The 15,472-nt window shown below is 47.4% G+C and overlaps 1 protein-coding gene across 2 annotated transcripts in view; it reads right to left on the bottom strand.

Moving 5' to 3' along the window:
• The window catches only part of FBXL7 (F-box and leucine rich repeat protein 7), a 396,191-nt gene continuing 380,719 nt past the window's right edge, over window positions 1–15,472 (bottom strand). For both annotated transcript variants that reach the window (XM_040494248.1, XM_040494240.1), the window contains exons 3-4: window positions 9,995–10,606; window positions 1–1,555 (exon numbers count right to left, since the gene is read on the bottom strand). In XM_040494248.1, the coding sequence (XP_040350182.1) occupies window positions 819–1,555; window positions 9,995–10,606 (1,349 nt within the window). In that variant the 3' untranslated portion in view covers window positions 1–818. The remainder of the gene's footprint in view (window positions 1,556–9,994; window positions 10,607–15,472) is intronic.

The raw sequence follows: 15,472 nt of genomic DNA, 5'->3' as shown, positions 1-15,472 counted from the left end.
GGTCCAGGCCAGGGTGCTCCTGTTTATTGACATCTCTGTCCTCTCAGTTCTAAAATGGGAAGGGAGCGGATCCTGGGGCAGGGGTGGCCTCTGATTCAGTGCTGGAAGCTGAAGCCCAGAGAGGTCAAGTGGTTTGCCCAAGGTCACACAGCTATTTAGCGGCAGAGCTGGGGGGAAGAATGCAGCCCCCACTCCCTCTCCCTCCCCTGCACCGTGCTGCCTGGACAAGTGATTCTTTAGAAAAGGGTCGTTAGCACTTTGCATATACCACTTTGTATATTCTTTAACGAGAATCTGCCTGGGTGTGGGATTGATGGGTAGGGCTTAGGCCAATGAAGCAGTTTAAGGGGGAGGAGGTCCGGAGAGCATCACTATTCGGAGGATTTGTGGCTGCTGCTGGCGAGGGCGGGGTGGGGGTGGAGGTGGGGGCGCAGGGGGTGCGCGTAGAAGCCTGGGAGGTGGCCAGGAGCGGAGAGACAGAGAAAAGAGGCGTCCTCCAACACTCCGCCGCCAGCTTGCCGAGGCACGCCTTTCGGGAGACGAGACGCTGCCTCGGCATGACCCGACCACACAACCGGTTCGCTGTCAACAGAAATTCGTGCCCCTCCCCCCGCTCCCCCGGGCTCTCCCCCCACCCCAACTCCCCCTTCCTTCCCTTGACCCCTGTGGGCCCGCCAGACATAGGGAGAAAGAAAAGCCGGATGCCTAAGAACCTTCCAGGAAGAAAGAGCTGTTACGAGCGAGCGGCGGTCGGTGCTTACATACGCTGCTTTCTAGAAAGGGGTTCGTGGGGTCCGTGCGGCGCGCGCCAAGCGCGCTCAGAAGAAGGCGGGGTTGGTGTGCTCGATGACGCAGCGCTTGCAGTGGCGCTTCACGAAGCGCAGGGCCTCCACGGACACCTCGCAGTCCTGGACGTTGAGCATCTGCAGGTCGAAGCAGTTGGCCGCCACGATCTGCAGGCCCTGGCCCGTGATGCTCTCGCAGGACTTGAGGCTGAGCCGCTTGAGGTTGAAGCAGTTCAGGGCCAGGCACTCCAGGCCCGTGTCGGACACCAGCGGGCACTTGCCGATGTCCAGGGACTTGAGCTTGGCGCAGTTCTTGGCGAGGTACTCCACGCCGTGGTCCGTGAGGCCCTCGCAGCCCCGGGCGTTGAGGTAGCGCAGCTTGCCGCAGTACTTGGCCACGTAGCGGATGCCCACGTCGGTGACGCGGCCGCAGTGGGCGATGCTGAGGTACCGCAGGCGCGACTCGAGCTTGGCGATCTCGCGCAGGCCGAAGTCGCTGACGAAGCGGCAGTCGCTGACGCTCAGCTCCTTGATGGAGGCGCAGTAGACCATCAGGTAGCGCAGGCCCTCGTCGGTGAGGCGCACGCAGCGGCGCAGGTACAGGTGGGTGAGCTGCGTGCAGTGCGCGGCGATCGTGTGCAGGCCCTCGTCCTCCAGCACGAAGCAGTCCGTCATGTCCAGGTAGCGGATGGAAATCTGTTTGCCGTGCAGGGGGGACAGTTTAATGGAGGCCTCCCGGGTCAAGCTGATGCAGGTCACTTTGGAGCACCCTGCGCGGAGAGACAGAACACACGCTCAGAGACCCTCCGGGAAGGCGGGAGGCGGGGGGTGGGGGGTGGGCTGGGGAGCCCCGATCCCCTCCGCGAAGGTGGGGGGGGGGGGTACCGTCGCGGGGTCCTGCTGCCCCGCCCCGCCAACGTGCGCGGCCCCGGCGTTACCCTTTCCCTCCTGTGGCCCCCGCGGAGAAGGGAAAGCAAGAACGGGTCCTGCGTGTTTATCCGATCGGGTAACAACTTCCGTTATCTGGGTTGCAGAGGCTTCCCGGGCTTTTGAGTCGGAAAACTGCGCTTTGAATTAATTCCACATCCACCACCAGTTGCCGGATGTTGGGCCAATCAGTCCTTCCTGTGTCTTAAAATGAGGGGTGATCGCTTAAAAGGAGCACTTCCTTTGTCTTAAAAGGGGGATGATCCCGTTCCCTGAAAGGTGGCTGTGAAGAATAAAGGAGACCCTGCTTGTAACACATCTTGCCCTGGCCCAGGAACGTTCCGGAAGCTCCCTAAGGGCCGATTCTCACCCTGCAGTGGTCTGGTAGCTCTGTGGTCAGAGAGGTAAGGTAATTCAAGAAGGGTTGGCCATGGTCTAGGGTTGGCAGAAAGAGCGCTGGCTTGGGAGGCACAGCTGGTTCAGGTCTACCTTTTTATGGCCCCAGGCAGGACGCCTAACTTCTGTGTCTCAAGGTTCTCCTCTATGCAGCGAGCATGAGTAGCTGGTGTGCCTCTACTGTAGGGATATATTGAGAATTCAGTGAGATGATGGGTACAGAGGTACTTGGAAACTCCAGGGAAATACACATAATTATTAATCTGAGATAAGGTGGCCACCTGGAGACTCAATTCAACCCTCTTTGGTCCAAGAACAACTATATCACCTGGATTATTCCTCTAGCGACTCAACCAGTATCCCTGCCCTGTCCTTACTCCCAACTTTATCCTCAGAGCCGCTCTCCTGAAAACCAGAACTGGAATCATGTCACTTTTCTCAAAGCCTCTGGATACCACCCATGGCACTCCAGGTGTGAAACCTCAAGTCTGAGGGGGCCTCTGAGGACCGGGACCGCTGTGCTCTCTGACGTCATCTCTTTCCCCACTCCTCTGACTCCACTGGCCTCCTTGCTGGGTCCCAGACACCCTCAGGTGCCTTCGGGCCTCAATGTCTATGCATTGTACCGTGCTTCCCCGGTTGCCCCGTGGGCCATCCCCACTCTCTTGGGTCTCTGAGCAAATGTCCAGCTTATTGGCCAACTCTTCCCCAATCACCCTGTATCAAGTGGTACCCCCGGCTTGACTCCCACTTATTTTCAACACTTTTCATCACTTGGTGGCACGATGCATTTATTTGTTCATGTATGTATTTGCTGTCCTCACTCTGCACTATGAGTTCCTGAGGAAAGGGATTCTGGGCTGTTCACTGCTGTACCCCTCATCCCTGGTTCATAGCTGCTGTTCACTAAGTATCTGTTGAATGAATGAATGAGTGAATTATGGAGTGAATAGAACCTTCTATAGGAAGATCAGAGAGGACAACTTATTTTTTTTTGTTTGTAGACAACAAATATTTATTTCTCACAGTTTGGAGGCTGGGAAGTCTAAGATCAAGGTGCCAGCCAATTCAGTTCCTGATTCCTGATGAGAACCCTCTTGTAGACAGCTGCATTCTTGCTGTATCCTCACACTGTAGAGAGAAGAGCAAGTTCTCTGATCCTGTCATAGGGGCTCTTCCCTCGTGACCTCACGTAAACCTAATTACTTCCGAAAGGCCCCACCTCTTAATACCATCACACCAAGGGCTAAGGTTTCAACATGGATTTGGGGGAGACAGGCATTCGGTCCGTAACACTTCCTTCTTCTTCCCACACGCTAGGCAGACCTTTCCCCTCAGGCCAGTGCTTTCATATCAGAAATGTCTCTAGCAGATGGAAATTAGGGATAAAGCATGCCCAGCACACGAGAGGCCCACCCCCATCAAATGGGGGTGGGGTGGGATGAGGAGTTTTCTCTCTGTAGTTAAGTATGCACAAAATACATGACTTCACCTCTCGGCCCCTGAAGCCTATATAAGTGTCTAGGAAATACTTGCGGACCTTGGTCTAGAGTTACTTCTGCCCCACTTAGATAGGATAATTTAAATTCAAACATTTAAATGTCCTCAGGACTTTGACCATGGCTGATGTATATTTATACTGCAAAACAGGTGTCTATTTTACAATGAATTATAATGCCTTTTATTTGTATTCAATTATGAAGTTTCCAGAATGCTTTTATGAACATTTTCTTACCTGATTCCTAATCCATTTTACTGATGAGGAAATTAATGCTTAGGAAGACTTTTGTGTTTTGTTTTTTTTTTTAGATCTAGAAAGCCCTTTAATACTCTGTCCTTCCTCACACGATTGGAAGATGTCTTTAGCTATCTCCCTAAATCTAGCTATTCTTACCCTAAGAATATGTGTATAAATTATACATTGTATACATCCTATACTATATATAATCATATATGAAATACGAATTTCAATATATATTTCAGTTCACTATATATTAATATATAAATATATATAATATACTGTATATACAAATATACTATATATAAAAACATACAGTAATATACATATTTTACATATGTATACATATGTATTATACACTTTATGTATATATATATATATATACACACACACACACACTTTATGTAGTGGGATGAAGTATCTATCCATACACATTGATTTATGTTATGTATTGATGGCACACCATTTATTTATATACTAAGACTATACTGTAATATTACATATACATATATATATTACAGCATACTTTTATGTATGTAAAATATGTATATTACAGTATAGTTTTAGTATATAAATATAAATGGTGTGCCATCAATACATAACATAAATCAATGTGTATGGATAGATACTTCATCCCACTACATAACGTGTATACATATTTTTCATTTTCTCTGTGCTCATCCTGAATCCTTCTGGCAATTCCAAAGCCAGGTGCTTCACCTCAGGCACCTCCGTGCTCTGGCTGCTCAAGCAATACCCGAGCTCCCAAGTGGTGACATAATAGTGCTAATGGGGACTTTCCTCCCACGTCTTGGCAGGCTGCCCAGGAAACTCTTATAAAATTCAGGCCCTGGGAGTAATGAGGTTCAAAAGCCAAGTGCTACCAAGTCAAAGAAGTTCAGGAAGGAGTAAAGCATACAGTCCAATGCTGGAGAACAAAGCTGTGACTCGTCAGAGGCCGTCCACTCTGCTCCAATAGCCTCTGTGGTTTTGCAGAAGGTGGTTCAGCCTCTGCTTTGAAAGTTGTTCCTTTCAGTTTCAACTTCGGCTTTGAAATCGTCCTTTGTTTTGAGTTTCTTTTTTTGTTAGAGCAACTGTAATCCTGTTTCTATGGAATTTCTATGTCCACAGTAGTGGTTTTCCCATCTGTGATGCCTGTGAAGGCACTTTGGTTTTCAAGATCATACGACAACCTTTGTTCCTAAACTCTTAGTTCTGGTTTCTTATTTATTTATTTATCTTAAATATCTAGTAAAATCCGATGCACTCCAGGAAGGACAGTATGTTTGATTCAGGGAAATATATGCCTTGTGTTTGAAACTGAGTCCCCAATTTAATGAAATACTGGTTAAGCTCAGTTTTGGTGGAAGACACTACTTTGATATGCTTGCATTGTTTTAGAGCAGTAATTTTAAATTTAAGCTTCGGTCTTAATTCCTACAGGCTTGTTAGGTTTGGCTTGAGAAGAAAATAAATTGGTCCATGGCTGAGTAGGTAGTATCTGTGGTTAGTTCATGCATTCATACATTACAGAGGTGCAGACCACCGTAGAAATCCTCCCAATTAACCTTTATTTTTTTTAAAGGTGAGGTATCTCACACTCAGTAATATTATGGGACTTGTACAGCCAGACTAGGGAACGTTTCCTGATCCAGGGCTTCGGTTATAGGAGAGGAGGTAAGAAATGACGAGGATATGGCGGGCAACTGATGAACCGCATGAGAGATTTACTGTACATGTGTCGGCACGAAGTGAACATTCAGATACCGAGGACTCAGGAGTCTTGGAAGCGGTGATTATCTATAAGGGGATTCTTGACTGAGGGGAGCACTTTGGTTACATAATATGGAGCTCAGGTAGTAAGTAACAGCACAAGCAAATATGAGAGACAAGAAAGCAGGGGGGCAGAGGGGTTGTGACGAGTTTCCACAGGGTGGAATGCAGGGTTTCTGAAACGATTTGATGGGAACTAAGATAGGAATGGTCCACTGGGATCAGATTATGGGGCCTGCCCTAATACTCAGGGTTAGGAGTATGGATAGTACTCAGTGGGAAATGAACAATATAGGTTGAACAGATCTCTGGCGTTTCTTCAGTTAGTTCCAGATTTGGTTCTCCTTTCACAAATATAATCTTCGTTAACACTTCCTCTCATTATTGGGGTAATACCTCTACCTTCTCTGGGATATGATGGTGAAGTCAACATAGACCAAGTACTGACTTCCAAGCATGTTTATAACAATGACAATCCAAAAACAATGACAACAGTCATGACTTAGTGCATGCCTGCTACACGGTTTGGAGCAGAGCATACATGTTTATTTGATACTTAAATATTTAATATTTATGTTAACCATTGATATTTATTAATTTCCCAACCAAACCACTTCTACTGATAAGGAAGTTTTAGCCACGGTAGCTTCCTAAATGCGTGTTTAGAGTATTAACCAATGGCAATTTTGTCTGAACCTTTTAGAAGTCAAGATGACCACTGAAGACTTTGACACACATAAGTTCACATAACGGTGGTATCCTCAAGTGCAAAGACAGAACATGCCTCATTTTTGCCCTCATAAAGCTTATAATGAATTGAGAGAAAGGAATCTGGGAATATGCAAATACTCAATTGCAAAACCCAGTGATGCTTTACCTGCCTGTACTCAAAAGGCAAAGAGCTGGGAGGAAACTTAACTTGCTGGGGGTCAGGCAGGGAAGGCTTTCCTTAGGGGATACTTGGATTAGAGCTTGGCCAATGAGAAGGCTGTTAAGAGGGCTGTTGGGGAGGGACAGATGAGGGAACAGCATGTAAGCCAGAGAGGTGTCCATACGCCCCAGTGTGCACAGATGTGATGTGTTTGGAGAAACATACACACGTGTAGAGAGCCAATGGCTCCATAGAGGGGAGCACTGAGTGGAAAAAGTGACATGTGAACCTAGGGCAGCTCATGAAGGGCCGTCTACGCTTTGCTGCAGAACTCGAATTCTTCCTGGAGGTTATGGGGAGCAACTGGAAATTTTATGCAGGAAAATGTATGGTTTGACTTGCTGTTTGAAAAAAAGTGCCTCTGGAGGTTGGTTGTGTGGAGGGTCGGTTGATGGGGTTGAGATGAACGTAAGGAGAATGGCTAGTGAATCATGCATCGTGGCAGCAGGTAGAGGAGAGGGGAGAGAATCAAGGTACTGGGCAAGTAGAAACACCTGCACAGGATTCTACTGGTTCTGTGTATAAGATCGGGTAAAGAAAAGCAAGGAGGACTCCCAGGTCTCCAGTTGGAAGAGGACCCTTTGAAGCAATTTCATCTGCAATAATCACGCGGTTTTACACTTTGAAAACTGCCCGGCTTTACCACATTCCATTGATGTTCAAAGATATTATTAATGGTGACAGTTAATTTTATGTGTCAACGTGAGTAGATGACAAGGTGCCGAGACACGTGGCTAAACGTTTCTGGGGGTACCTGTGAAGCCGTTTCTGGGTAACATTAACATCTGAATCAGTGGACTCAGTAAGGCAGACTGCCCTCCCCAGTGTGGATGGGCATCATGCAATCTGTTGAGGGCCTGAACAGGCGGAGGAATGGAGAATTCTTTCTCTGCTTTCACTGTTTGAACTGACACATGGGTCTTCTCCTGCTTTCGAGCTGAGACTTATACCATCAACAGTCCTGGTTCTCAGGCTTGTGGACTTGGACTGAACTGCATTTCCAGTTCTCCTGGGTTTCCAGCTTGCAGATGGCAGATAGATCTCTTTGCGCGCGCGCGCACACGCACACACGCGCGCGCGCACACACACACACACACACACACACACATATTCTGTTTCTCTGAAGAACCCAGACTAAATATTAATACAAGGTAATATGTGATCATGACAAAACCCTACAGCTAGTTGTAGTCAGTTTCAATGACTTGAAAAGATAGCTTTTAAAGTGGGCACACTAGGTTCAAGGAAGGCAGTCTCACATCCTCACGGGGAATTAAGCTCTAGATCAGGGATGAATCTTGCAAAGTCAAGTTTACTGCCAACGAGAAGGTCAACTTGAAAACCAAAGGGAACAAGGCATAGGGAAATTACCTCTGGCAGCCCTCTGGCTTCTCCCAGTATCAACATAATGTTGCCAGATTCCCTCAAAACTGGAGGGCACCATTTGGACACCTCCCCACCCCCCCAGCTGGAATTCTGTGCTCTTAACTTGGTGAGTTAGAGATTCCCTTGTGTATATAATCGCCACATAGATCACAGGGGGTCACAGAGAGGGCATGTGAGAAAGCCACAAATATATTAGGCTCTGCAAATTTAGGGTGATACAGAAGGAGGGCACCATGGCTTACGTAATGGTTAGTCAAAAGGGCGAAGCAGGGTCCACTCACTCAGTTAGAAGCCCAGGAATTTCCATTCCCAAAGTAGTTTCCACATTTCTGAATTTCCAAAGGACTCCAAAAGAGAGGGCACAATTTGCAGCCTGGATGAAGGGTGCGTGGGAACTCCTTTAACAAAGATGGGGATTCCAAAAACAAGGCCTTCTCTAATCTGATTTTCGAAAAGAAAAGGAAACGAGGTTCTGAAAACCAGGCTCACAATGTTCACAATCTTAGCATGTTAAAGAAGCCAATTCCTCACTTTTTTTTCTTTTAACTGAAGAGGAAACACATCGAGAGAAAGCTGTGAACTGTCCCAAATCACAGAGTTTTGAAACCAGTCTCCATCACATCACAATGCGTTCTCTTTCCAGAATTCCTTGGAGGAAAAATGTAAGAAAACCTCTTTGTTTCCTGCCTCTTTATGCCCACAGCTGCTCATGACTAACTGAACGTACGGTTACTATGGTTTTGTCCTGAAGCCAGCTGAAGGAGGGGAGAAACGAGTTGCTTTCCAGCAAGGGAAAGAATCTGCGAAAAATAATTGACTGTCATCTGAAATAGTTTCAGATGTCGGCTTTTGAAAGAGAGAGCAAGCTCAGAGAGTGGACTTTTCCTTCAGATTTTGTTGGAGGGTCTCATTTCCCTCAGAGGCTTGTAAATCCCAAGTTCTGTTTATTTGCCTGTCACCGTGGTTTTTACTGCTTGACCCCTCCCCAACCATCCCTGAGGTGGTGGCTCAGGCTGTTCGTTTCTTTAACTCCCTGATGCATCTTACACATTTCAGCCTCTCAAATGTTGGCCTTTTGACTGGGCAGTGAAGGAGGTAAAGGCTGTCAGTCCGGCTGGATCCTCGTCTGGCACCAAAGTGTGAGTCTGGGTTTTAATTCTTCCTGCCGGAGAGAGGTTTTCGAGCAAAGCAACCATGCTGGGATTTCCTTCAATTTTAAAAAGATCTAAAGGCTTCCCTCGATGGGCCTGATTCTTGCACTACGTAACTGAGAATGCTGCTTAAAATATATATATATATACAAAATCAACCCAAGGGTGAGGAGAGTGGAGGTGAAATATAAGGAGACACTTGGACAGGATGGATTTTCCCCAGTGTCTGCAAGATGGCAGGCAATTCTGAGCACAGCCCAGAGCACAGAGTCAGCTCAGACACAGCTTTTGGGCTCAGGGTGGTGTCTAAACTGCCTGTGTCGGAGTTAGTTACTTGGTTCCCATTTCTGTGGTTGCTCTGACATTAAGTGACGGCCATGGGGAGGAAGGGCGTTATTTAAAAGTCAGACTAACTTAATGGCCAGACAAAACGGTGACACTAGTGCCTTTAAGAAGTTGGCATTGTCTGGGGTGCCTGGGTGGCTCAGTCGGTGAAGCGTCCGACTTTTAGCTCAGTTCATGATCTCGTAGTTCGTGGGTTCGAGCCCCGCGTCCGGCTCCGTGCTGACAGCTCGGAGCCTGGAGCCTGCATCAGATTCTGTGTCTCCCTCTCTCTGACCCTCCCCTGCTCACGCTCTCCTCTCTCTCTCTCTCTCAAATAAATAAACATTAAAAACTTGAAAAAAAAAAAAGAAGTTGGCATTGTTTGATGAAAGGGAGACCTCTGGCCTCCTGGGGTCCTGATTACATAGAGACGGTTTCTCCAGAAGAGTCAGCCTCCCTGCTGCCCACCCTCCGTCCCTACTGGCTATCAGGGAGGGGACCTCCTCCAGGCAGCGGTGTCCCTCTCCCGCTTCGGGACGGTGCACCGGAGGGCCCCACCGACGGGAGGTCAGCTGCCGTTTACCTGACACATCCAGGTGCTCCAGGTTGGGGCACAGGGACACCACGTCGAAGACCGCCTCGTTGGAGATGTTGTAACAGCCCGAGACCTCCAGGCGCCGCAGTTCCGGGCAGCACTGGGCGATCGTGTAAAGCCCTCGGTCCGTGAGCCGCCTGCAGCCACTGACAGTTACGGTTTCCAGCATGAGACAGACGTTGGGTGTGTCCTGGCAGAGTCTGCGGGTCAGCACCTTGAGGGCGCGGTCCACGTTGATGGTCTCGCCCGTCAGGCGGATAGTCCTCCAGAGCCGCGGGTCCCAGGCCAGGTTGTACCAGCGGCGGCACACGCGCGCGCAGCGGCACAGCTGGTTGGTGGGCAGGAAGGAGAAGATCTGCACCATGGACTGGTCCGGGAGGCGCTCGATGCTGGCCTGCTCCTTCTGGGGTCGGGAGGCGAGCCGGATGAGCGGGTGGGTGAGGCGGGTCGGGGGCGGGGAGTGGACCATGGCCACCGTCTCCCCGGTGATGGACGACGAGGAGGTGGACGAGCCCCTTCCATTCTGAAATCCGGGCAGGGTCGGTGGACATATCAGGGCCGGGCTGGGCGTGCTCAGGGTGCGCATGCTCAGGTCGGAGTCTGGCAAAGGACAGAGAGCAAAGGGTTAAGGGTGGCGGCCGCGGAGCCCCGGGAAGGAGGCCGCCGCCGCCGTCACGCGCATTCCACCGGTAACCCATCCTGGGCATCCATCCCCCCCGGCTGCATCCATCACCGGAAGCAGCGGCGCGTGCACGTTTCACCCGTTCCAGACAAAGGCTAATCCTCCATCATCTCCAGGAGGGGCGGGCAACCTTTTCCGGGAAGGACCAGGTATGGGCACTGCAGGCCACACGGGAGCTGTCTCTGCTGCCATCAGTCAGCCGCGCCACCGTGGTGCCAAGGCCGCCACACACCGTCCGTAAACAAACGGCGGTGGCCGCTTCAATGACACTTGTTCTATCGAAACAGACCAGCCGGGCTCGTCCCGAGGGCCACGGCTTGCTGACTTCTGATCTACGTTCCTGGCGGTTATCTCAAGGGCACACCTTCAAAGTTTCATTATTTCTATTCTGGGAAGAAACCTCACATATTATGAACACAAACTCTTTTCCTTTTTCTAATCACATTTTGGTCAGGCGGATAATGATGTTCCGTTTACAGACGCGGGAACGAGTTTCCGAAGAGAAAGAGATACAGAGAACACTGCTGTCTTCCTCTGGCCCGTCCCCCAGTGTCCAGGCCCCCATCTTTTGATAATGGCACCCCAAACTCTGCCAGGGGTCTGAGGATCCACCTACTTCCTCCATTAGACCGGCCATTTCAGATGGTATTTCCAGGCCTTGACTACCTGTGGCAATATATGTTTTTCCTTATTAACAACTGTCTTCCGCATTCCAATGATGTGATTCGTATTGCTCCCTGACACCAGAAAAGATCACTTAATGAGGATAAAAGTGGTTTTTAAGCTTTTGAGGGATGAAGAGTTCTTTAGAATACCAATTCAAGAAGGCTGCTCATTTCATATCCCCACCTTGATAGCTATATCTATATGAAATAATTTAGTTTCTATATAAATATATTTATTTATCATACAGTTTACATAGATAGCTGGACAGATGTATTTAGGATGACATTTATTCTGTCTCTCTAATGTCTATATATTTCACACACGCACGTGCGATCACACACACACACACACACACACACACACACGCACGCAGAGTATATTCATCCCCAAAGCATGAGTTTCTTATTCTGTAGAATAAATGATATGGGCTAGATGAATTCTAAGGTATTTCTAGCTCTAATTCCAGTTCCAAAGACTTAAACAAAAATTCTGTTCTTGTGTGCTTTTCCACATTTCATACTTGGGAATTTTCAAACACTTGTTTTTTTTCAAAGAACTTCCAATAATAACAGAGGACACAGGAACTTCTGACACGGGAATCTCCACTGAGGGTCTGTCTGTAGTTTTCCTACTGGTATCCTTTTTCTACTGCTATCATGTGTTCTTTCAATTTCTTTCTTTATAACCTGACACTGAAAACGTCCTACACGTGCCCATGACTTTGCTCGTGGAGCATCTCTGAATGACTGCCTACTTCCTCTCCCCTTGTCTGCCTCTTGCAATACTAACAACGAATGCTACCTCCTCTAAAAATATTTTCCTAATGTCTTTGAGAAATAATTAATCCCCTTCCTATTCACATCTCCATCCTTGGTTATTAGGCAGTTGTGAGTTTATCTTTCCCTGATGTGCTTGACTGTATTATTTTTCTCAATGTTGCACCTCTCTCTACAGCCACACATTTTTGCCAGGTGACTCTGCCATTCCTTCTAGGTGCAGTATATTTGCTCCATCCAGTGATGCTGGACTTGGCCACGTGACTTGCTTTGGCCAGTGAATATGAGGAGATGTGAACATGCCTGGCTAGTCCACTGACCTTACGGTGGGGAGAGGACCATGGAGAGGACAGAACTGGCTGAAACCTGCAGCTTAGAGCCACGCTCAACCAAACCCAGCTGGGGGCAGCCAATGCCCAGGTGAACCAGAGATGTGTAAGCTAACCCACTGAGCTTGGGGCGACTTGTTACACAGCATTACTGTGGCAGCAGATGACAGATATGCCTTCATTACACTAAAAGCTCCTTTGAGACAATGACTGAATCCTTTTCTTACTTGTGTCCTGGAAGCACCTGACATGGTTTATGGTACACGGTAGCTGCATATGAATGTTCTGAATTGAGAGGAAATACTTAGATGTTCAGAAAACAACGGTTTCTAGCTTGGCATGTGCTTCTGTCTCCCAGGTGGTATACCTACTGCATTTTAAATCGTTCATAAGAAAGGAAGTAGGTACCTCTCTCTTTTGTAATCAGGTAAAATAAACAGTAAATCCGTAAGGACAAGTTTGCATGGAAACCAATTAGGGATTTCCAAACTGCCATCCAAGCTACTGCGGTACTAACCTTCGTCATTAGGTGAACTCTGAGAATTGCCTCCAAAGCCAGCATTTTCCTTAGGCACGTGAACAGCTTATTTAGGGCCAGGAGGGGAGGTCAGTCTCAGGCTTTCAGCTCTGACGTTTAGCTGCTACGAGGGCTCTGACATCTCTCTCCTACCTGCCTACATTCTATTCACCTTGAAAGACAAGCAGTACTCTGCGGAGACCTGCACATCGTGAGTTGGGCCCCCTGCGGGATGAACATATTCATAGTGGGGGTCGGGGCAGCTTCCTAAACCTGCATCTTTTGCCAATTCACTTTTCTTCGCGTTCACACCCCCCCCCCCACCCCGCACTGAGGCAGAGAATGGGAATGCATCCAGACTGACCAGCACGGCTGTGCCTTTGGTGACGCGTTCAGGTTTTTCTTTGCCAACAACCATACCCGAGCGTTCCAGAATTCACACTCAGAAACGGAGGGCAGCCTCGCACGTCTGTGAGGAACATCCTGCCCTGGAGGGGACTCAGGAGCAGGCACTAGCTCTCCGTCCTGCCTTTTCTAGAGCTCCACAGCTGGGTAGGAGTAATTCATGATCGCGCGGCACTGCTTACCCACGTGAGGAGACAAGTGGAGGGGGTCTGGGGGATTTCCACCAGGGCAGCCGGGTGTCTCTTTTGCCAGAATGTGCACCAGCATTCTCTGGTTATTTCCTACTTACTCAGATCGAGAACCCTCAGAGACTTTTTGAAAGGATATAATTTGTCATCATTGAATAAATAACACTTGGGAATTAAACAAATAATAAAGAATAATGAGTCATGCTATGGTCTAAATGTTGGTAGCCCTCTCAAGTTCATATGTCAAAATCCTAACCACCGAGGTGAAGGCATGAGGAGGTGGGGCCTTTGGGAAGTGATCGGGTCCCGAGAGTAGAACCCTCACAAATGGGATTAGTGCCCTTATCAAGGTCATTGTTATATCTCTTTGTTATGTTACCTCCTTTATTATTACAGTGCCCTTCTTTGTCTCTTGTCACAGCCTTTGTTTAAAGTCTGTTTTGTCCCATTGGGGCACCTGGGTGGCTCAGTCGGTTAAGCGTCCGACCTCGGCTCAGGTCATGATCTCGCGGTCCGTGGGTTCGAGCCCGGCGTCGGGCTCTGTGCTGACAGCTCAGAGCCTGGAGCCTGCTTCAGATTCTGTGTCTCCCTCTCTCTCTGACCCTCCCCCGTTCATGCTCTGTCTCTCTCTGTCTCAAAAATAAATAAAACATTAAAAAAAATAAAGTCTATTTTGTCCCATATAAGTATTGATACTCCCTCTTTCTCTTCACATTGATTTGCCGTGATAAACATTTCCCCATCCCCTCACTCTCAATCTGCATGTGTCTTTAGGTGTGAAATGAGTCTCTTGTTGGCAGCATATAGATGGTTCTTGTTTTTTTAAATCCATTCTGACACCCTATGTCTTTTGATTGGAGCATTTAGTCCGCTTACATTCAAAGCAATTTTCGATAGATATGTATTTATTGCCATTTTGGTACTTGTTTGTGGTTGTTCTTGTAGTTCCCTGGTTCTTCTCTTGCTCTCTTTCATGGCTTGCTAGCTTTCTATAGTGATGTGCTTGGATTCCTTTATCTTTTTTGCATATCTATTACTGATTTTTGATTTGTGGTTAGCATTAGGTTTGTCTATAACATCTTCTGCCTATAGCAGTCCGTATTAAGTTGATGGTCACTCAGGTTTGAACCCATTCTTTACTCACCCCCAACATTTTAGGTATATGGTGTTATATTTTACATCGTTTTATTTTGGGAATCTCTTGACTGATTTTTACAGATATACTTTGTTTTACTGCTTTTGTGTGTCCCACTTTTATAACTCTTACTTATGGTCTTTCCTTTTCATTCAGAGAGTCTCCTTTACCCTTTTTTCTTTCTTTCTTTCTTTCTTTCTTTCTTTCTTTCTTTCTTTCTTTCTGAGTTGGTTTAGCGGTCATGAACTCCTTTAGCTTTTGTTTCTCTGAGAAATGTTATCTTTCCTTCTTTTCTGAATGACAGCCTTGCTGGATACAGTATTCTCGGCTGCAGATTTTTTTTCTTTTTAGCACTTTCTATATGTCATGCTACTCCTTTCTGGCTTGCAAAGTTTCTCATGAAAAATCCATTGATAGCCTTATGGAGTTTCCCTTGTATGTAACCATCTTCTTTTCTCTTCCTGCTTTTAAAATTCTCTGTCAATAATTTTTGCCATTTTAATTATCTATGTCTTAAGGTGGACATCCTTGAGTTGATTTTGTTAGGGGATTTCTGTGCTCCTGGATCTGGATATCTGTTTCCTTTCCCAGGTTAAAGAAGTTTTCAGCTATTATTTCTTCAAATAAATTTTCTGCCCCCTTTTCTCTTTTTTGTCTTCTTTTGTCTTATAATTCGTATGTTATGCTTGATGGGATTCACTGAGTTCCCTACATCTATTTTCATTTTGTAGATATATTTTTTCTCTCACTTGCTCAGCTTGATTACTT

This window comes from Herpailurus yagouaroundi, unplaced genomic scaffold, assembly GCF_014898765.1.
Source record: "Herpailurus yagouaroundi ecotype Mexico unplaced genomic scaffold, PumYag 29, whole genome shotgun sequence".
NCBI classification, from domain to species: Eukaryota; Metazoa; Chordata; class Mammalia; order Carnivora; family Felidae; genus Herpailurus; species Herpailurus yagouaroundi.
The sequence above is the reverse complement of the archived record's forward strand: the minus strand, read 5'-3'. Positions and strand labels throughout refer to the sequence as shown.